The 22721-nt window shown below is 61.5% G+C and overlaps 2 protein-coding genes across 3 annotated transcripts in view; one reads left to right on the plus strand and one right to left on the minus strand.

The window, feature by feature from the left end:
* The window catches only part of PNKD (PNKD metallo-beta-lactamase domain containing), a 92109-nt gene that overhangs the window by 3286 nt on the left and 66102 nt on the right, over window positions 1-22721 (plus strand). The gene's annotated exons all lie outside the window — the stretch shown is intronic.
* TMBIM1 (transmembrane BAX inhibitor motif containing 1) lies at window positions 621-17928 on the minus strand. Of its 2 annotated transcripts, none has more exons than XM_055123205.1 (12): window positions 13924-14076; window positions 6802-7040; window positions 5337-5428; window positions 5160-5224; window positions 4994-5047; window positions 4790-4840; window positions 4215-4254; window positions 4057-4094; window positions 3878-3965; window positions 2579-2674; window positions 1723-1776; window positions 621-1621 (listed from the first exon to the last, which is right to left on the minus strand). In XM_055123205.1, exons 2-12 carry the CDS (start codon window positions 6998-7000, stop codon window positions 1475-1477), a joined length of 924 nt encoding a protein of 307 aa, XP_054979180.1. In that variant the 5' UTR covers window positions 7001-7040; window positions 13924-14076; the 3' UTR covers window positions 621-1474. The 2 variants fall into 2 exon arrangements, with proteins under 2 accessions (XP_054979180.1, XP_054979179.1); XM_055123204.1 differs by lacking the exon at window positions 13924-14076 and adding an exon at window positions 17811-17928 and having other exon boundaries at window positions 622-1621.

Raw genomic sequence — 22721 nt, forward strand, 5'->3', positions numbered from 1 at the left:
CCCACCTCCATGTGGCCGCTCTGGGGGCTGGCTTGAGGGAGGCCGAGCAGTGTGGCCCGACAGGCGGAACAGGGCGTTCCGGCCTTGCTTGTGGCTGGCCCAGGTCCAGTCCGTATAGGGTCTCCCCAAGCCCCATTAGATGTGACCCCTGAGCACAGAGCGAGGGGTAAGCCGAGACCCCAAACCCAAGGAAAAAGTGGGAGCTAAATGCCGAAGCATAGAGGCTGGCATCACCCGCCCCCCCCCAAGTGCAGGAAACCACCCCCCCCCCCCAAGCACTGCTGGGTGTTGCCCCAAATGCAGAGGTCGGAAGCAGATGTTCCAGGCACAGCAGGGCCCGTCTTCCCAGAGCCGCATCTCCCAATAAAGGAAATCGGAGGTGGGGCTGGAGCGATAGCACAGCGGGTCGGGCGTTTGCCTTGCATGTGGCAGACCCGGGTTCGATTCCCAGCATCCCATATGGTCACCGCTAGGAGTGGGTCCCCCTGAGTGATTCCTGCGTGCAGAGCCAGGAGTAACCCCAGTGCATCGCCAAGTGTGACCCAAAAAGCCAAAAAAAAAAAAAATCAGAGGCAAGGAGCTGGGGATGGGTTTGATCCCCAGCGCTTCCCCCAGGCAGGGTCCCCCAAACCAGAGCCGTCCAAGGTTTAATTCTAACACAAAACTTTATTATACTTCTAGATAGATCCTGTTACATGATGACCTTAGAACCAAGCACTGAATAGAGAAGCCCTAATCACGGCAGGCCGCTCTGCTCCCCCCCTCCCTGCCCGCCTCGTCCTGGAGGCACTTGGTGTCACGGAGAAAGCAGCGGCTGGCTGGCTGAGGGGAGAGTAACTTAGGGGGGGGTGCTCCTGAAATTGAAAGGACCCTTCCTGGACCAGCAGAAACTCCTGTAGCCCCGAGGGATGGGGCATCCCCCCACCAGGCCTCTTCCCTGCCCCCTCCCCCGTTCCTTGCCCTGCATCACTTCTTGTCCCCACCTGGGAGCCGGCCTGTGGCCCCTGAGCACAGGAAGTCAACGGTTTCTTGCACCAGAGACCCCAGGGGCGCCCAGGGAGCCCCTGGGCAGCTCGGGACCACGGGGACCCCCGGGGAAAGTGCCGCTGTGCTCTTGCCCCCCCGCCCAGATAGAGAGAGAGAGAAGGGACTAAAGCAGGGGAGACCGGGCTACGGCCAGGGTCCGTCCAAGTGCTCCGGCCCGGGCGGGGGGTTGTGGCACCCACCCCCCCAAGTCACTTCTCCTCCCTTTCATCTCCAGAACAGGAGCCCGTCACCTCAGCCCCTCCTGCGGCAAGGCCGTGCCCGCGCGCCCCAGAGGCCACCCCACCGTGGGCCGGAGAGCAAATGGGGGGGGCACAGTCACTGTGGGGCAGGGCAGAGAGGAGCAGGGTGGGCAGGGCCCCCTCCCCACCCCACCCCTGCCAAGAAGAGCCCGAGCAGGGGATGCGGCAGCCCAGGTCGCGGGCGGGGGCTAGTTGCGGTCCCCCACGAGCTGCAGCACGAAGGTGAAGATGTAGATGATGTCGGTGTAGATCTGCAGGGCGCCCGTGATGTAGTCCTCGGGGCTGATGGTGTGCTTCCGGTTGCCCAGCACCAGCTGCGTGTCGTACGCCAGGAACTGGGGGCACAGGGCGGGGGTGGGTGTGAGGGGGGCGTGGGGGTCCCTGGAGCTGGAGCCCACCCCCCGTCCTGCCCCCCGCACCCGGAGACCCCACTCACCAGCGTGAAGCAGATGGCGCCCAGAGCTGCGTAGAGCATGTGCAGCCAGTACACCTGGGCGGGACAGACGCGGTGTCTCAGGGATGGACCCGCCACAGCTTCTGGGAACAGGCCCAGCCCTGCCCTGCCCCGCCCCGGCCCGGCCCGGCCCGGCCCGGCCCAGGGATGCGAACTAAGGCGTCCCCCGGGCCCTGCCCTAACTAAGGCTGGGCCAGCCCTGGCCCAGGGGTTTTCCAGTCCTCCCTCCTGCTGCAGGCTGCCCGCAGCCCAGGGGCCTCCCAGCAATGGGAATGAAAGGGGTGCTCTGGGGGCCCGAGAGACAGGACAGAGCTGCAGGTCTTGTGTGTGGCCAGCCTGGTTTGAAACCCCCCCCCCCACACACACACACTTCATGGTCTCCCAGGTAGCCCAGAGAGCGACTCCTGAGCACTGCTGGGTGCAGACCAAACACACACACACACACACACACACACACACACACACACACACACACACACACACACTTCATGGTCTCCCAGGTAGCCCGGAGAGCAACTCTTGAGCACCGCTGGGCGCAGACCAAACTCCCCCCCCCCACCACCACCACCACCAGCGCGAAGGGGAAGCGAGACACTGACTCCCAGCGTAGCCCAAAGCCCACCTAGCAGCGGGCGGTGGGACTCAGAGACCCCCAGAGTGCCTGCCACACCAGCCCATCCGTCTTGCTGGTCCTCTCACTGTGGCCTGGGGCCCTAGCTGTTGGGATGCCAGCCCCCCTCCCCAGGGAATGCCGCGGAGAGACAGGCCCAGCACCCCTGGGTACGGGCTGGAGTGGCAGGGACCCCAGCCCGTTTTCACAGCCCCAGGGGACACTCACATATTTGAAGGCCAGGACGATGGCGGTGACAATGCCCGTCACCATCATCACGATGCCCAGGACACAGAAGAGACCCGTGCATGAGGTGAAGTCCACCTGCGATGGGGAAGGGCAGGTCAGTGGTGCAGCCCTGGGAGTCAGCCCCGAGGGAAAGCCCTCCCAGGAGAGGGAGGGACAGACAGACTCTGTGTGTGTGTGTGTCTTTGTCTCGGTCTCCGTACGTATGTGGTGTTTATGACTGCGCGCCTGTCTGTGTCTTTGTGTGTGGTGTCTATGTGCTTGTCAGTGTGTCTGTGTGTCAGGGGGGTGTCTCTGGGATGTGTGTGTGGTGTGTATCTATATGCTTGTTGGGGTATGTGTGCGTGTATATGTGTGTGTGTGTGTGTGTGTGTGTGTGTGTGCGCGCGCGCGCATGCCTGTCTGTAGGTGTGTCTGTGGTGTGTGCTGTGTCTCTGTGTCTCTCTTTCTTTAATTTTTTTGTTAACTGGATCAATGTTAAAGTTACAAGCTTTCATGTTTGAATTTCAGTCATACAGTGATCAGTGTATGTCTCTCTGCTTGTCGTGTGTGGTGTCTGTCTCTGTGCTTCTCTGTGTGCACGCGTGCCTCTCTGTGTGTGCGCGCGCGCGTTTGCCTGTCTGTGTATGTGTCTGTGTGTGCTTGTGTGTGCTATCTCTGTGTGCTTATCTGTGTATGTGCCTGTCTATGTTAACTGTGTCTTTGTGTGCTTGTATGTAGTATTTCTGTATCTCACTCTGTGTGTGTGTGCACGTGCGCCTATATGTGTGCCTGTGTAGGTGTGTCTGTGTTTGCACTTTTGTGTGGTGTGTCTGTGACTTGCTGCTTGTGTGTGTGTGCGCATACGCCTGTCTGTGTAGGTGTGTCTGTGTGTGCGCTTATGTGTGCTTGTGTGTGTGTGTGTGTGCGCGCGCCTGGCTATGTAGGTCTGTATGTGCTTGTGTGTCGTGTGTCTGTGTCTTGCTGCTTGTGTGTGCTTGTGTGTGTGCATGCGCCTGTCTGTGTAGGTGTGTCTGTGTGTAGTGTGTCTGTGTCTTGCTGCTTGTGTGTGTGTGCGCGCGCGTGTGCGCGCGTGTGCGCCTGTCTGTGTAGGTGTGTCTGTGTGTAGTGTGTCTGTGTGTTGCTGCTTATGTGTGTGTGCGTGCATGTGCGCCTGTCTGTGTAGGTGTGTCTGCTTGTGTGTGGTGTGTCTGTCTTGCTGCTTGTGTGTGTGTGTGCTTGCGCCTGTCTGTGTGCTTGTGTGTGGTGTGTCCGTGGGGGTCCAGCGAGGGGCGCCCTCACCTTCGTCTGGAAGCAGAAGATGGTAACGGAAATGGACACAACGGCGGTGATGATCATGGCGATGATGACGGCCTTGGTGTTGTGCATGCTGTGGGGCGGGCAGAGACATCAGCGCCCCGAGACCCCCCCAGCCCCCAACCCGGCCCCGGCCTCCACCCCCGCCGCCCGCGGGCCCGTACCTGGAGATGGTGCCCGTCATGAAGCCCATGGCAAGCGTCTGCAGGGGGACAGACTTGAGTGAGCTGGGGGACAGGGCGGGGCCGCACCCTGCCGCCGTGGTCCTTCCCCAGGACCCCCGCCCCCCACCCCACCCCCGCCCCGGCTCCCCGGGACTCACAAAGATGGCCAGCAGGATGATGTTCCAGGGGAAACGGCGTCTGAGGGGAGAGACGGCACTCAGGGCGGGCAGGCCCGGGGCAGACAGCTGCAGCCCTGGGCCCGAGCCGGGATCAGGGGAGAGGGCGGCGGCCTCTACGGTCCCCCCCAGAATGCAGTGCAGGCGCACAGACTGGGACCTGTGGGCAGCCCCGCCCTAGGCTCCCGTGTGACCCCAGGAGGCCACTTGCCCTCTCTGAGCCTCAGCCGGGCCCTTTGCTCAGTGCTGTGGGGGCTGCATCTGTCCTTTGCCAGAGCATCACGCCAGCAGGGAGGGCGCCTGCCTTGCACACAGCCAGCCTGGGCTCGACCCCCGCATCCCAGAGGGCCCCCCGAGTGCAGAGCCAGGAGTAACCCCTGAGCACTGCCGGGGGTGGCCCAAAAGCAAAATGAAAAACCAACCACCCCGAGTGCAGGGTACTCGCCTGGGGGCCTCCCCTCATCCCCGTCCCCTCCGGGCGGCTGCCCTTGGGAATCCTGTGTGGCCCTTGGGTGCCACGCCCCCCGCCCGCCCCTGCCACTGTCGGGGAGACTCACCTGGGCCCCTGGCAGCAGGCGAGGGTCAGGTAGGTGGCCATGAAGACGGCACTGGGGGGAGAGGGAGGGGGAGAAGGGGCTGTCGGGAGCGGGAGGGGCAGTGCCTACAGACACACTGCCCCCCACCCCCGCCCCCGCCCCGGGCCTTCCCACAGGGTCCCGGCAGCTCTGGCCCCCGCCCGGCGCCCGGCCACGCACACTCACTAGGAAGCGTAGTACACGGCCACGTTGCGTCTCACGAACTCGCTGACCGGCTTCCTGGGGAGAGGCAGGGGACAGGAGAGGGGTCACACCACTGCCTGGGCCCCAGCTGTCCCGTCTTCCAGTCCCTCGGGGGACAAGCCCCCCCCGCCCCCGGCCGGGGACTCACACAAAGGTGAAGATGGCGATGATGCCCACAGTCACCAGCAGCTGGACGGAGATGATGGTGTAGACCTGGAACACAGTGCCCGGGACTCAGTCACACCCGCTACCCCCCGCCGCTCCCCCTCACCAGCCCCACACCCCCCCCCACACACACACACACACCCCGAGGCCCGGGGCTCACCTTTCGGATGAAGGTGTGTCTGACCTTCCGGTCGTCCCACTCGCCGGGCCCGAAGCTGTCACTCACCGCTCGCTCCCCGTCATAGCCGGGGCCTGGGGACAGCACGGGGCCCTGCTCAGGGCTGCGGCTGGCGCCCCCCCACCACCCAGGGCCCCACGCTGCCTCAGCAGGAAGCGGGGCCAAGCCCTGGCCCAGGTGTGAGTGGCCAGTGCTGGCCCCCTGGGGTCCCAAGCAGCACCCCCCATCCGTCTCAGGGCTTGGGCTGGGGGTGGGGGCGACCAGTGTCTACACAGCAGGACGCAGGGCTCCCCTAAGCTGCCCAAACCCACATGTGCCCCCCCGCCACCCCCCTCCACCAATCTCATCTCATCTCATTCTTTGTCTTTGATTTTTTTTGGGGGGGGGCCACACCTGGCGATGCTCAGGGGTTACTCCTGGCTGCTCATGCAACCAGGAACTGCTCCTGGCAGTGCTCAGGGGGACCGTATGGGATGCTGGGAATCGAACCCGGGTCAGCTAATGCCCTACCCACTGTGCTATGCTATACACAGCCCCCTCTTTGTTTGCTTTAGTTTTGGGCCACACCCGAGGTGCCCACTCCTGGGAGGGCTCAGGGGACCCTATGGGGATACACCCAGCGGTGCTCAGGGCCGACTCCTGACGGGGCGAGGGGGACCCTACGGGGTGCCGGGGGGCCAATGCAGGCAGGTCGGCCGCATACAGGGCCAGCTAGCACCTTGCTCAGGCAAGGCTTCCTGTCCCGCACAGCCCCTCGCCAGTCACGCCGAGGACCGGGGGGCACTTGCGGAAAGGCAGCGACCCCTTAGAGGAGCTGCCCGACACACGCTTCTCAGTGCTCGCTGCCCAGGGCCACGCGCAGGGGCGGGGTGGGGTGAGCTGGCACCTTCACTCGGCCACCTTCTCATCTGCCCGATGACGGTGGGGGGCTTGGCGGGGGACAGGGGAGGGGGCGTGGCCTTGCCGGGTACAGGAGGGCTGGCACACGATTCGGGGGTGGGCGGTAGGAAGGAGGGGGCCAGAGAGACAGGAACAGGGTTACTAAGGCACTGGCCGTGCCCACGGCCACCCCCGGCTCAAAGCCCAGCACCACGGGGCCACTGCAGGAACTGAGCCAGGCAGAGGAGGTCAGGGAGACAGGACAGTTGGGTGGGCAGCCCCCGGACACCGCCAGCCGTGACTCTTGAGCGCAGAGCCAGGAGTCAGCCCTGAGCACCGCCAGGTGTGGCCCAAACACAAAACCCACAGAGCCAGGAAGTCCCTGAGCAGCCCCCCCACCGGGTGTGGTTCAGACCCCCCCAAAATAAAAAACAAAACAGGAAGGTAATAAAGATGAGGAACTGGAAGGTGAGATTCAGAGAGACAAGGCCTGTGGGAGGGGGTGACCTTGGCTTCCCCCCCACCCCGCCCTGCCCCGCCCCGCCCCTCCCTCCCCACTCGGACTCACCGAAGTTCATGGGCATCGGGTGGATGGGGGGCATCGGCTGCGGGTAGCCCGCGGGGTGGCCATAGCCCGGCTGTGGGTAGGCGGGGTAGGCCGGGTAGCCGGCTGGGGGTGCAGACGGCCCATAGCCCCCCGGGGGTGGGGCGCCGGGGTACAGGGGGTTCCGGTCCTCATACGGAGGTGGGGCGCTGGGCTTGGACATGGTCGTTCAGGGGTCGAGGGGCGTCCCCAGCTGCTGGGACCTGGAACCGGAGGCGAGAAGAGGGGCTGTGAGTGGCCTGAGTGACCGTCTGACGGTCCCCCGTGCCCAGGACCTCAGGCCCTGCGGCTTCCTGCCACAGGCCGGCGGCGCCCCGGCCCACAACCCTGCTCCCCCCGCCCGCCTGGGCCCTGGCACCCCGGCACAGGCCAGAGCGCCCCTGCGGGCTCACCCCCCACCCCCTACGAAACTAAGCGCCTCCAGCGTGCCGAGGGAGGCCCGGTGACCTCACAGCCACCTCCGTGAGTCACGGGGCCAGCCCTGCCCTGACAGCAGCCCGGGCCCAGGCAGGCAGCACCGCAGGGGCAGGGCAGGGCGCGCCTCGAGGCCGGGCCAGTGGGTGACGCCCCCTACACGGGCCGGCTGGAGACAGGACTTTCCAGTTCCTTCTACAGAGCCCGGCCAGAGAGGCGGGTGGCAGCCAGCGGCCGAGCTGTTGCCGGGCCTGCGGGGACAGGGGCAGCCCAGGGTGCCTGCCCTGCTGGCCATCACCCCACAGCGGCAGGGTAGCCCCTGGTGGAGTCCGAGGCAGGAAGGAGGGCTGAGGGGCGGGAGGAAGAGCCGGAGGGGGGCTCGGGCGATAGGGCCCCCAGGGTCCGAGGCAGACGTGGCAGCGGGCGAAGGGCACAGTGGGCAGGAGGCCTGGGGCGCCGGCTGGGCTGGCGTCCACCCTGCCAGGCCACGTCCATTTAGCCCTTTCCGCCAAGCCAGCGTCCTCTGGGCCCGCTGTACCCCCCACCCCCAAGGGGCCCTGGCCAGGCGAGGCCTGAGGGGCAGGCACGGCACTGGCGGTGCCTCAGGTGTGGCCTCCCCCCAAACCAAAAGAAGATGAAATTGAAAATCCCTGGGAGTCCGGGCACCCCCGCTCCAGGTCAGTGGACACCCCTCTGCGCCTCTGCCGGGAGAGACGCGGGCAGCAGAGGGATCAAATTGGCGCTGGCCGCCGTCCTGCTGGCTGGGTCAGAGGGGACGCGGGCGGGCTCGGGTGACCCACAGGCTCCAGGCAGGTCGTCCCGAGGAAGCCCTTCCCCCTCCCCCCTTGCCCGTGGGCCAGGAGCCGAGCAAAGACGTGGTGGTGGTCCCTGGGAGAACCCCCACGAGGTGAGGCCCAGCAGATCCATGGGCGACGGGAAGCAGGTGGAAACCAGTGAGGGAAGTGTTTGGGATTTGGGGCGGCTCAGCGGTAGGGCATTTGCCTCAGGCGTGTGAGGCCGCAGGCTCACAGCCCCACACTAACCCCACCCACCCTGCCGCAAAAAAAAAAAAAAAAATATATATATATATATATATGTGTGTATATATGTATCATATACATATATATAGAGAGAGAGAGAGAGAGAAAATATTTTGGGCTGATGTCATGAAAAATTGGGTCTGGAGTGACAGTACAGTGGGTAGGGCACTAGCCTTGCACGCAGCCAACCCAGCTTTTTTTTTTTTCTTTTTCTTTTTGGGTCACACCCGGTGATGCACAGGGGTTACTCCTGGCTCTACACTCAGGAATTACTCCTGGCGGTGCTCGGGGGACCCTATGGGATGCTGGGAATCTGAACCTGGATTGGCCGTGTGCAAGGCAAATGCCCTCCCCACTGTGCTATCGCTCCAGCCCCAACCCAGCTTTGATCTCCTGTATCCCATACGGTCCCCTGAGTCACATCAGGAGTGAGCCCTGAGTGCAGAGCTAGAGCAGTAACCCCCAAGCATCGCTGGGTGTGGCCCCCCCAAAATTATCTTAATTTGGGGCTGGAGCGGTAGCACAGCGGGTAGGGCATTTGCCTTGCATGCAGCTGACCCGGGTTCGAATCCCAGCATCCCATATGGTCCCCTGAGCACTGCCAGGAGTAATTCCTGAGTGTAGAACCAGGAGTAACCCCTGTGCATCGTCGGGTGTGACCCAAAAAGCAAAAAAAAAAAAATTAATTTGGGGCCAGAGAGATAGTACAGAAGACAGGGCTCTTGCCTTGCAACTCGACTGACCCAAATTACTTCCCTGAGACCCCAGATGGTCCCCTGAGGCCCGCCAGGAGTGATGGAGTAAGCACCCAACACAACTGATTATAGCCCCCCAGAACGAAACAAGGTCAAATGTGTGCGTACCCTTCAGAGACTCTGAGAGAGAAAATACAGTGGTTAGGGTTAGGAGCCTGTCTGCCTGTGGCTGGCCCTGGCCCACCCCAGCCCTGCAGAGGGGCTATAAGCCTGAGTAACCCTGAGCACCACCAGATGTGCCCCCTCAACACACACACACAGACCCACACATGCACAGACACACACACAGGTGAGAAAAAGAAATCAGAGAAGCTGGTGTTTCTCTCTGGGACCCAAAGCCCCTCCCAACAGTCCTCTCGCCCCCCCCCCCCCCCAGTGACTCTGGCTCTCAGGAAAGGGCGTGTGGCCCCTTTAAGGGTTCCCGGCAGGGGCTGGCCCACAGGGCTGGCACATTCTGCCTTGCAGGAGCCCCAGTTTTGAGCACCCCAAAGAGAAACTCGGGGGATGCTCATGGTTGCTGCCGTCTCAGCTGCCCCCTGGCCCCTCTGACCTGGGGGGCCTGCACCAGGCCACCGAGCAGGAGTGTCCCGAAGGCGGGTCCCGACCCCTCCTAGGCGACTCCGGGGTGGAGCGGTCAGCTGGTCAGCTGAGCTCTGAGCTCACGTCCGGCTGGGGCGGCTGACCCTGGGCACTCACCGGGGAGCGCAGCAGGCAGCGTGGCCAGGCCCACCCTCCTCCCTCGGGCCATCAGGTCCCCCCAGGCCCCCGGGGCCGTGGGCTGGGTGCTGACTCACAGGTGCCCTCTGCCCCTCCAGCTGGGTTCCTCAGGAGCCAGCAGGACGCCGGGGTCACAGTCCAGTTCCGGGGGCTCGGCCAGTCTCAGCCCTGGGCAGCGTGGTCAGCACCGAAACCGCGCCACAGGGTGCTGGGCCCCGCAGGTGCCATAGTTATGCCATCCCCGCAGCACACGGAGGAACCCAGGGGCTGGCGGGAGAGCACTGAGCCCTCAGCCCGGTGGGCAGGTGTCTCCAGGAGTGCCCCCCGGGCCCCTGAGCATGGCTTGGAGACCAATTCTCTGCCCACCCCCCCAAAAAAAATGTTAAGAAGCAGAGACAGAGATATAGAAGTTCTACATTATCCAGAGTGCGGCGGGGTCAGGCCTGCCTGAGAACCTGCCCCCGCCAGCCCCCGCCGACCCCCCCACCGGGACCCCCCCTTCAGCTTCTCATCACTCCTGATTCCCCTTCTAAGTCCTCTAGCAAGGGAAGGACCCCGTGAGCAAGGGCTGGGGGGCATCCGGCACCCCTTTGCCCAGCCTAGGGTCACGCCCGGGGGGTGAGGGCAGTAGGCACAGCTGTCAGGCCAGGGGGCTGGGCCGGAGAGAGCACAGAGGGGAGGGCACTTGCCTTGCATGGACCGACACCTGCTACGGTCCCCTGAGCCCCGCCAGGAGATAGCCCTGAGCACTGCTGGGTATGGCCCCCCACCCACCCCAAAAAAAATTTTTTTTTAAATCAGTTGGGAGCTGGACCAATAGTACAGCGGGTAGGGCATTTGCCTTGCATGTGGCCAACCTAAGTTCAATTCCCAGCATCCCATATGGTCCCCTGAGCACCACCAGGAGTAATTCCTGAGTGTAGAGCCAGGAGGAACCCCTGTGCATCGTCGGGTGTGACCCAAAAAGCAAAAAATAAATACATAAATAAATAGAAAATCAGTTGAGGGGGCCTGGAGCGATAGTACAATGGGGAGGGCATTTGCAGCCAACCCCGGGTTCGATCCCCAGCACCCCATATGGTCCCCCAAGCTCCGCCAGGGGTGATTCCTGAGTGCAGAGCCAGGAGTAACCCCGTGAGCATCGCCAGGTGTGACCCAAAAAGCAAATAAATAAATTAAATTAAAATCAGTTGGGGGCTCTCCGGGGGCACGGAGGCGCCCATGCAGGGAGGAGGGGCGGCTGCCCTGGAGCTGGGGGGGCCAGGGACCCGGCCCCAGCCACCAGTGCAGGGGCTGAGGGGGGGCCAAGGCTGGGCACAGCCCCCGTCTGGGTAGTGCCGGGAGGACAGGAGCCCCCGGGAGCAGGCTGCCCGCCCTGGCCGCTCAGAGCTGCTCTCTGGCCTCTGCCCAGTCCCCAGGAGGGCCCCGGCCAGGCCTGGGGGAGCTGGCCCCAGCTCAGGCGGGAGAGAAGGGAGGGAGCCAGGGCGAGTGAACCAGGAACTGGGGCACCGGGCTCCAGGGAGCTCTCGGGGCTGGCCATCGCCAGGGCCCAAGGCCTCCTGGTCCCCCACCGGAAGCCAGGAGGTCGGGAGACACAGGAGGCATTCATCTGGGGAAAGGCGGGAAGCCAGGCGCGCCCTGCAGGCAGCCCAGGCTTTCTTGTTTCGTGTGGTTTGGGTTGGGGGCCACACCCAGAGATGCTCAGGGGTTACTCAGCCCGGCTGACACTCAGGAATTAGTCCTGGTGGTGCTCTGTTGTGGGGGGGGACCATGGCCGTGCAAGGCCTTACCTGCTGCATTATCCCCCGCCCCTCCCCGCCCCCACAGTCCAAATCTGAACAGCCGCGGTGCCTCAGGGCGCTGGAGCACAGGCTTTGCAGGGGGGGAACCCCAGGCCAGGTCCCCCCAGTGTGGCCTGGTGGCTCCCCTACACTCTCCTGGAATGATGCCCCCAGATGCACCACGCAGAGATTAGCACAGAGATGAGCCACTCAACCGACCACTCCTGGGTGTGGCCAAGGGAAAATCCATTTAAAAAGCACCGTACCCCACCCAAGCAGCCCTTACTGTTTCCCAAGCCCCGCCAGGGATAATCCCCAGCTCAGAGCCAGGAATAAGACCCCCTCTCCCCCCAAACACAGCCAGGTGTGGCCTCAAGACAAATAAAAACACCTCCAGGGGCTGCGAGATGGTCAGCTGGGCAGGGCATCTGACAGGGGCAGGGCAAGGGGCTTGTCAGGTACAAATCCACCAGGCAAGTTTCCCCAAGCCCCGCCCACCAGGAGGGATCCTGAGCACCCCAGAGTGGCCCCATCCTGGCCCTGCCAGGGACTGAAGTTCACTGCCCCCCCTCCAATAAGGACCCCCCGCCCCCCATCACGGCGGGGTGGGGGTTTTGCGTGGGGTTTCTGGGGGCAGAGTGAGGGAAGCCCCACATGGGGGGCATGCGAGGGTTAAGGCTCTGGAATCCGCCCTTCAGCAGGGGCGGGGCAGGAGGAGCAGCTGACTGGGCGGCGCCCCTCCTCCCCCTCCTCCCCGCCAGGAACCCATGCCCAGACACTCCAGTGCCAGAATGGAAAGAATCGCTCAGAGGGCGCATCGCAGGAAACCCCACCCCGCCGGCCAGACGCACGCGGCCCGGCCCCTCCCCCCGCCCCCACCCTGCTTCCGCGAACCCACAAAAACACTTCAGCCGCCCTCCCGACACCCCCCCTCCCTCCCCCCCCCCCCCCCCCCCCCCGCACTCCCCCTGCTTAGACAGCAGAGATCTGCCAGCGCCTGGGCAAGGACCCGGTCACTGAAGAGCACCCAGGGGCACCTCCACATACCCTCCCCTCCCCCAGAGCCCCTTCTCCAGTCCCCGCCCGCCTCAAGGCTCAGAGCACTTTGCCATGGGCCCTCAACGCCGGACACATCCTCTGGCCACCCACAGATAAGAAACCCGTGAGCGGGGCTGGAGTGATAGCACAGCGGGTAGGGCGTTTGCCTTGCACGCGGCCAACCCAGGTTCGATTCCCAGCATCCCATAGGGTCCCCTGAGCACTGCCAGGAGTAACCCCTGAGCATCTCGGGGGTGTGACCCAAAAGGAAAACAAACAAAAAAAAAGGAAACCCGGGAGCAGGGCGAGAGTTCCAGTGGCCAGGCCAGCCCTTGGGTCGGGTCGGTCAGCTCAGGCCCGGGCCCCTGGCCGGCAAGTCAGGGCTAGTGGCCCCCTGCGGCCTGCTCAGGAAGAGAAGCTGGCAGCCCCCAGAAGGGCCCCTTCTCCCCACTCCCCTCCCTCCCTCAGACCCTCAGGGTCCCCCAGGGCACCTCACCGCACCCCTGCGCCCTCCTCCAGGGGCCCAGCCCGCTGAGAGTTTCCCAGGGAGGGACCCTCGGGCCCCGGAGCCCCTCCCCTTCCTCCTGCCTCTCCAGCAGAGCTCAGGGAAGACGCCTTGGACCCGGGGCCAGAGAGATAGCACAGCAGGTGGCTCCCCAGAGCACTGCCGGGTGTGGCCCCCAAATAAAAGATTAAAAAACTGGTGGTGGGGCTGGAGCAATAGCACAGCGGGCAGGGTGTTTGCCCTGCACACGACTGACCCGGGTTCGATTCTCAGCATCCCATAGGGTCCCCTGAGCACCGCCAGGAGTAATTCCTGAGTGCAGAGCCAGGAGTAACCCCTGTGCATCGCCGGGTGTGACCCAAAAAGCAATAATTAAATAAATAAATAACTGGTGGAGGGGCCAGAGAGCTAGTACAGTGGGTAGGGCGCCTTCCTCACGTGCGGTGGACCCAGGCTTGGTCCCCGGCATCCCATATGGCCCCCCAAAATGTAAACACCTGCTGGAGAAGGCCCCTGACCTTCCCCGCAGTGGACAGGAGGCCGGGAGGGGAAGCCACCAGAACCCTGCGGACACAGCAGTGAGGACCGTCCCTACCACCGGCGATCAGGGCCCCTCGGACCCTCCCAGCCACCCCCGAGGCACCGGTACCCCCTGCTCTACAGACCCGAAACCCAGACCTCTGCACCCAGCAGGAACCGCGGCTGGGACACTTGGTTCCAGGAGGAGCCCCGAGCGCTGTCCACCCCCGCCCCCGTCGACACCCTGCAGGGTGGTCCACACCACCCCACGCCCCGGGGTCAGCGGGCAGGACAAGGGGGCTCTGCCCCCATCTTGCCTCTCTGGATGGACTCGGTTCTCTCATCCGTGAAATGGGTGCCCAGGACCAAGCGGTCCCGAGTCCACTCCAGCTGCCCCGGAAGCCGAGCGAAGGGCCCCGCCGGCCGGGAGTCTCCGGTGACCCGCCTCCCCTGGGAACCAACGCAGGCCCGGGACTGTTGTGAAACTGGTCAGAGGACGTGGGCGGGGGCACGGGCGGGCAGCCTGTGACTTCACTCTCCCCACGCGGCCAAGGTCTGTCACTAGCTGACCGGGAAGGAGGAGGGACCGTTCCCAGAAACCGGGGGAGACAGCTGGAACCAGGCAGCCTGGCACCCCAGGACAGAGAAGCACACGGCCGGCTGCGGGCAGGGAAGCCGGGCCTGCAGCTCGTCCTGAGCACGGCCAGAGTGGCCCGAAACAGCAACAACAGATTTTTTTTTTTTTGGAGCGATAGCACAGAGGGCTTGCACACAGCCGACCCGGGTTCGATTCCTTCATCTCTCCCGGAAAGCCCAGCAAGCTACCGAGAGTATCCCACCCGCACGGCAGAGCCTGGCAAGCTCCCCGTGGCGTATTCGATATGCCAAAAACAGTAACAACAAGTCTCACAATGGAGACATTACTGGTGCCCGCTCGAGCAAACCGATGAGCAAGAGGATGACAGTGCGACAGTGCTACCTAAATTTGAGCCGGAGGCCTGGAGCGATGGAACAGTGGGAAAAGCCTTTTTTTGCCTTACACACAGCCAACCTGAATTTGATCCCCAGCATCCCATAGGGTCCCCCGAGCATGGCCAGGAGTAATTCCTGAGTGCAGAGTCAGGAGTAACCCCTGAGCATCGCCGGGTGTGACCCAAAAGGCAATCAGTCAATCAATCAGTTTGGGCTGGAGAGATAGTACAGCTAGCATTTCCCTTGCATGACCCAGGTTCTCTCCCCGGCATCCCACGTGGTCCCCCAAGCCCACCAAGAGTGATTCTTGAGGGAAGAGCCAGGGCTAACTCCTGAGCGTTGCCAGGTGTGGCCCAAAAACTTAAAAAAAAAAATTATTTTAATCTAAGTTCAAAACTAATCTGGGGCCAGGGGGATGGCTCCCAGGGCTGGAATGCACGCCTTGCACGTGCCCCTCCCCGCTCAAGGAACTCCGGGATGACCCTGGTGTCCTCCAAGCACCTTTGGGGTGTCCCGGGAGAGCCCCTGCACCCCTGGGCCCTGCGATGTGAATCTGAGCATCAGCCCTTCAGCTGAGTGGCTGCATGTGGCAGCTCGGGCTCCCTGGCCCCCTAAGCACTGCCTGCAAGACGCCCCCAAAAGAACAGCTTTCAGAGAGAGGGCACAGAGGTACGTCGCTTGCCTTGCGCACTGCAGACCCAGCTTAATCCCCAGCACCCCATAGGTCCCCTGGACCTGCCAGGACTGATCCCCGAGTGCAGAGGCAGGAGTAAGCCCTGAGCACCACTGGGTGTGGCCCAGAAACAAACAAACAAAAATACTAATACCAGATCACAGCGCACGGCTCAGGAAGCATTGAGAGAGAAACTCTGAACTCTGAATAGCTCTAGAGAATGATCCGTGTTTCCCCTCTCTCTGGGTAGGGCTAGAGAACAATCCATGCTGCCCTCTCTCTGGGTAGGGCGAGAGAACAATCCACCCCCACTCCCCCCCTCTCTCAGTGGAGAACAGTCCATGCCCCCTTCCGGAAACCCACAAGGCATGGAGTCCCCCCAGTGAGCAAACACACCCAAGCCTTGAATCCAGTGTCCCGTCATCGTCATACTTCCTTAACCTGAAACATTTTTATCGGGGCACACCTCATAAATATCAAGGCCGGGCATTAGAGCTAATCCAGGCCACCGTGCCTCAGCCAGACCCAACCCTGGGAATGACTCATGGCCTCGGCTCCCTGTATCCGAAACCCCTCACCCGGCCCCCAGAGCGTCCTGGGACATCCCTGCCCCGTGCCCCCCCTCCTCCCTGGGGGTCCTTCCTCGCCTCAGCCCCAGTCCTGTCCTCTCCCTTGGGGCTTCTGGCCAAGGGCTAGGGGATGGCTCCGGCTAGCACAGGACCCGGAAGCTGGCATGCCCTGACATCACCTCTCGTGGGAGAAGCACCAAGCATGGTGCCGGGAGGAAAGGCCTGTCCCTTCCTCCTCGCCGAGAAGGGGTGGCAGCACCCTCCAGGATCCTGCCGGGCAGTGCCAGGGTCACTGGGGGGGTTGGGCAGGGGGCTGGTTTCTACTTCAAAACAAGACACAGATGTTTTGTTGGCAATTGGGGGCTGGCTACTCCTAGCTCTGTGCTCTGTTCTGGCTCTGGTTTATTTATTTATTTATTTATTTATTTTTGTGTTTTGGGGCCACACCCAGCCGTGCTCGAGGATTGCTCCTGGCTCTGCGCCCACTCTCCAGGCAGGGCAAGCCCTGGGCCCCTGTACTATCCCGCGGGCCCCTCTTGGGCACCTGTGTTTCACTTCCTGAGCAGAGCCGGGGTCCCTCCTGGTGGACCTCAGGCAGCTGGGCTGGTGCTTCAGCGTGAGGCTCCAAAGATGCTCAGGGCTCACCTGGGATTCCCCCAACAGTGCTCTGGGGCGGGGTGGGGGGGCGGGAGGCTCTGGAGTCACACCTGGCAGTGCTCAGGGTTCCGAGGGCTGCACCCGGCAGTGCTCCAGGAGGCAGTGCTCCAGGAACCAGGCGGTGCCAGGGGCAGAACTGGGGTTGGCACACCCTAACCCCTGTACTCTCTCTCTCTCTGCCATCCACACCCCACAGGTTTTGATCTAGCATCCTGCGGCCAGGGGCCCGGAGGATTTCTGTCAAGGTCATCCTTAACCGCATAGTGTCACCTCCAGAATATTCCAGAAAGCCCACTTCAGAGTTAGCTGGCTGTGCTGACCGCGGAGGCCACCCTCCCAGTGTGCCGGACGCGTCCGCTGCCTGAGGGGCGGCAGGGGGAGGAGGGGGGCCGTGAGGAGCGCTGAGCTGGCCGGTTTCAGGTGCAGGCCCAGGGGAGCCGGCTGGGCAGAGGCGGCTATTAGCCTGGCCGCGGCCTGCCCACACGGCAGGTGGACCCCATCATTACCTGTCTCTCTCTCTCTCTCTCAGCCCTGTCTTTTACAAGGGAGGCGCTGAGCTCACAGCATGGCCCAGACAGCGAGTAGAGTCTCGGGGGGCCCCTGGACGCGGGCCCTGGACACACTTCTGAGCTGGCACACGGGGCAGAGGTGCGGAGGGGGGGGTCGCAGGGGAGTGAGGCCCCTGGCCCTGAGTTGCGGGTGGGGGGTCTCCCTCCCCACCGGCCGCAGGACAGACCAGCCAGGCCAAAGGCGCCCGGCGGCTCTGAAACCAAAGCTCGCGGGGCAGATGAATATTTCAGAGCGGCCGAGAACTGGACACCCGGGGACCTTCCGCGACATCTGGTGTGGCCCAGGCCCCAGGCCTGCCCGGGAGCCTCAGGGAACCCCCAGCCCTGGCGCTGGGTGGGGGGGAGGGGTGGGCCCCACCCCCGAGTGGAGGCGGGAGGGGGCTCCCCAGTGCCCTGCACCTGTCCACACCCGCCCGGGCCGCCCTGCCCGCCCCCTGGCCCCGCGCGCCCCCGGCACCGCCGCGCCGAGCCTGGCACCGGGGACACGCCCGGCGCCCGCCGCGGGGGCGCCCCCCCACCCCGAGACCCCCAGCCCCACCCCGGGGGTGTAAGGGGTGGGCAGGAGAGGGGCCGTCGGCGCCCGCGGCCCAGCCGGCGCCACTCGCCCGTCCGGGAAAGGCCGACAGAAGGACACCAGGTCCCCGCTCCGGGACGGGCCCGCCGCGCGCGCGCCCCCTACCCCCCACCCCGCCCGCGCCCCCCGCGCCCCCCGCCGGCCCCGCTGTCCCGACCCCGACCTCCCCCCCCCCCCCCCCGTGGCTTGCCTGGGCGCTGCGAGGGCGCGCGCGCTCCGGGGTCGGCGCTGGGCGAGTCCGCACGCCGCGCCGGGCCGGCCTGAGCTGCGCGTTCCGCGCCCCGCCCCGCCCCGGCCGCCGCCTGCCGGGGGCGGGGCCTCAGGCGGCCGCCAGGGGGCACTGCGGGGCGGGAGGGCGCCCGGCCAGCCCCTGGTTCGATCCCCGGACCCGCCGGGTGTGGCTCCTACCCCTCGCCCCCGCCCCGCTCCCCCCCACCAAAGGGGGAAAAAAGAAAAAAAGAGAGCGAGAGAAGCACCAAAATGCTGAAATCACTGCTTTCTAACACCCACCCCCGGACTCCGGCAAGGAAGCGCTTCCTATGGGTGTGTCCTGAGGGTGACGTTGGAGGAGGATGGGCGGGCACAGGGGGCAATGCCCAGGGATCTGTGCTCAAGGATCGCTCCCGGCGGTGGCGCTGGGGATGCTGGAGGCAGGGGACCCTCTCGGATGTCTTGTCTCGGACAAGACAAACGCCCGACCTGCTGTACTGTCCATCCAGTCCCTAGAAGATGATCTGGGCTTGCGGCTTTTCTGTTTAGCATTTTACTATGAACTATTTTTTTTTCCTTATCACCAAATATTCCTCAAAAGCAAACTTTTTTTCCTGTGAGGCTTTCTAGGATTTTATATATACATATGTGTAATGTGTGTATATATGTGTGTATATAAATATATTTTTAAATATAAATATATATTAATATAATTTTAATCATACACTATATTAAAATGATTAGAGAGTTAAAAAGTTATTCATTAATAGTTAGTGGGGAGGATGTTTGCTTTGCACAAAACCAACCTGGGTTAGATCCGGGCATCCCATCTGGCCCCCAACACAGCACCGCCAGGAGTGATTTCTGAGCCCAGAACCAGGTGTCAGTCCTGACACTGCCCCAGGTGTGGCCTCAAAGCCTAAGTAAATAAGACCAGGTTTCAGGCATACAGGGTTCCAACACCAGTCCCTTCACCAGGGTCCACTTCCCTCCACCAATGTCCCCAGGTCCCCTCTATTCCCCAGCCGGCCTTCGTGGCAGGCATTTCTCCCTTCTCAGATTGTCCCACTGAGCTGGAGCCATATCCAGCGGGGAGGACATTTGCCTTGCACATGGGTTCGATCCCCGGCATCCCATATGGTCCCCCAGCACGGCCAGGAGTGATTCCTGAGTGTGGAGCCAGGAGTAACCCCTGAGCATCGCCAGGTGCGACCCAAAAAGCAAATTCAGATGCTCCACTGTTCCCTTCCCTAATTTCCCTCCCCCATCCCAACCCTGCAGTGGCGAGCTTCCTACTAAAGGAGTATACAGGGGCTGGAGCAATATCACAGCGGGTAGGGCATTTGCCTTGCATGCGGCTGACCCGGGTTCGATTCCCAGCATCCCATATGGTCCCCTGAGCACCGCCAGGGGTAATTCCTGAGTGCATGAGTCAGGAGTAACCCCTATGCATCTCCGCCAAAAAGCCAAAAAAAAAAAAAAAGTATACAGGGGCCTTCTAGGTTTTCACTATATCTCTGTCACTGTCATCCCATTGCTCATCGATTTGCTCGAGCAGGCACCAGTAACGTCTCCATCGTGAGACTTGTTGTTATTGTTTTTAGCATATTGAAAAAGCCATGGGTAGCTTGCCATGCTCTGCCGTGATACACACACACACACACACTCACACACATACACACATATATATATACCCACAAGTAAGGTTATCTTCCCCCTCTTTTTTTTTTGTGGGTTAATTTATGTTTCAATCACAAAAATTTAAAAGTATGAGGCTATAGCTCATGCTACCCTTGGTGAGAATCTTTTAGTAGTACTGTTATATCAGCATATGTGATCATGGGTAGCATCATGCAGTAAAGTGAAAACTGTTTCTGAAATTTGAAGTTATACTGTAGCTCTAACATTCCATCTTCCATTTCCAGACTTCGTAATTTTTTTTCAAGTTAAGCATCATCATCTTTGGGGGAGGAGTCAGTCACCAAAATATGTTCTAAGAGGAGGGGTCCCAATATCATTTCTCTCAGCCTGACTTTATTAATCTCAGTCCTGGCTCCCAACATGTCCCCCCTAGTATGCTAAGAAATCTCACCTCACCTGTGCAGGACTTCTGGGAAATCCTTGAGCCAACTGTTAGGGATTCCTGGTTTGGGGTTAGATTAGGGGTTCCTAGAGTTTTCCAAATATAATCAGAACACACAACTGAAAGGTCTCCTACCCAGCTTTGTCACATTTTATGATATGTGACAGGGACCGTTGAGTAAATTGACAGAGTCTAGTGATGGATGCTTCCTTATATAATCTATCCCTAGGATGAAGCCCTGATGTTTTTTTTTTCTGGCTTTTTGGGTCACACCCGACTATGCTCAGAGGTTACTCCTGGCTCTGCAATTACCCATTGCTCATCAATTTGCTCTCCTGACTCAGGAATTACCCCTGGCGGTGCTCGGGGGACCATATGGGATGCTGGGAATCGAACCCGGGTCGACCGCGTGCAAGGCAAACGCCCTGCCCGCTGTGCTATCGCTCCAGCCCCCAGCTTATAGTTCTTGCTTGTAGGAGTGGTTTTTTAAGTGTGTCTACTTACCAGTACGGGACGTATCGGTGCCATGTAGCCACCAGAGAAAATGGCAAAGAAGATGGTGTAGGTCATAAGGAGTGGAAATGTTCTAGGTTTTATTCTTTTTTTTTTTTTATTCATTTTTTGCTTTTTGGGTCACAAAACCCGGCAATGCACAGGGGTTATTCCTGGCTCTGCACTCAGGAATTACTCCTGGTGGTGCTCGGGGGACCCTGTGGGATGCTGGGAATTGAACCCTGGGTTGTCTGCGTGCAAGGCGAATGCCCTCCCTGCTTTGTTATTGCTCCGGCCCCTCTAGGTTTTATTCTGTGGCTTGATTGGTCTTTGGGTTTGGTTTCCTAGGAAGAACCCCACCCCCACGCCCTGGTCTTCTCCTCCTGGCTCCCTGCTGAGGGAGGGGAGCTGAAGCCCCCCCCCATGAGCTTTGTTCCAACTCCCTGGCCTTAAAAGGTCATCTCCAGACCTTAAATCACTATCGAATAACTAGGCTGATTAATTCAATCAGTTTCCTACCAGAGGAATTTTAGATTGTTTCCCTTGTGTGACGTAGAAACCTGGGCCAGAGTGGTAGTGCCAGCAGGTAGAGGGCGTGCCCTGCACACCTAGAGTCTACCTCTGACACCAGAGTGGCTGCCCTGCCCCCCCCAACCCCCCGCCCTGCCATGGTTGATCCCCGAGCACAGAGCCAGAAGGAAGCCCTAAGTATCACTGGGTATGGCCTCAAAAGAAAAAGAGGTGTTTTTTTTTTTGGTTTTTTTTTTTTTTTTGGTTTTTGGGTCACACCCAGCAATGCACAGGGGTTACTCCTGGCTCTGCACTCAGGAATCACCCCTGGCGGTGCTCAGGGGACCATATGGGATGCTGGGATTCAAACCCAGGTCGGCTGCATGCAAGGCAAACGCCCTACCTGTTGTGCTATCACTCCAGCCCCCTTTTTAAATTTTAATTAGACATATTGGGGCCACAGCACAGTGAGGAAGGTGCTTGCTCTGCACCTAGGTCCAGTCCCTAGAACCCATATGGCCAGTGCCCTGAGTTCCGACAGACATGGTCCCTGAGCACAGAGCCCGGAGTAAGTCCTGAGCACCGCCAGGTGTGGCCCATAAACAAAATTAAAAAAAAAAAAAAAGGAGAGGGTCAGAGAGCTAGTACAATGGGTAGGGCGCTTGCCTTGCACACAGCCCACCTCGATTCCATCCCAGGCATCCCGTGTGGTCCCCTGAGCACTGCCAGGAGTAATTCCTGAGTGCAGAGCCAGGAGTAACCGACCTGGGTTTGAATCCCAGCATCCCATATGGTCCCCTGAGCACCGCCAGGAGTAACCAGCATCGCCAGGTGTGCCCCCAAAACAATAAATTTAAAAAAATTTAAATGGGCAAATAAAATTAAACCTAAACCCCATGGAGCCTCCCCGTCCACATGATGTCTCTTTGTTCAAGGACCCAGGAGCCACTCCCAGCCTGGTGCTCACAAGCAATCACTCCGCCCCAGGGGCTCAGACCTGCGCCTTTGGGTTGTCAAAGCACGCTCCAGGTCCGCAGCGCTGCAGAGGGTCCCCTGAGCCCTGCCAGGAAGGAGCCAGCCCTGAGCGCCACACTCCGCCCCCAGGTGCAGAGACCTTGTGTCTTCGGGAACAAAGGCAGTCATTCTGTTTGCAGTCAGGAGAGCAGGTGGGGGAGTCGGAAGGTGCTTGGGTCTTGGGAGAGATGCTCTCCGTGTCAGCCCACCTTTCTCTGGGCTCCGTCCACCTGGGCCCGCACACCCAGCACGCACACCTCCCGTCTCCAAGCGTTCTCCAAGCCGCATTTGACCAACCAGGAAATTTCACCAACCAGGAAGTGGGCATCCTGGCCAGAGCTCGCCACGGTCATTAGGTTTCAAAGGTTTCAGAGTCCTGTTCTTTCTGTCCCTCACACCACGGGGGGGAGGAAGCTGGGGTCCGGCAGGCCTGGATGAATGGCTTTATGGCGGGCGGTGCTTATCTTGTGCTAATAGCTCTGGCCTGCACCGGCTTTCACAGCCTGTTGACTTTCCCTGGCCCAGTTTGCAGGGAGAGCTGGGAGGAGGGGCCGGTGAACTTGACGAAACACAGCTGAAAAGGAATGCAGCCCGACCGGCCCTCTTCACCCCTTACACCTGCACGCCCACGCGTGTCCTGCCTCCACCGGGCGGACAGTTAGAACCAAGGTCTGGCGGTGCTTTTCTTTTTCTTTCTTTTTTTTTTTTTTTTGCTTTTTGGGTCACACCCAGCGATGCTCAGGGGTCACTCCTGGCTCTGCACTCAGGAATTACTCTTGGGGGTGCTCAGGG

Source organism: Sorex araneus, chromosome X, assembly GCF_027595985.1.
Source record: "Sorex araneus isolate mSorAra2 chromosome X, mSorAra2.pri, whole genome shotgun sequence".
Taxonomy (NCBI): Eukaryota; Metazoa; Chordata; class Mammalia; order Eulipotyphla; family Soricidae; genus Sorex; species Sorex araneus.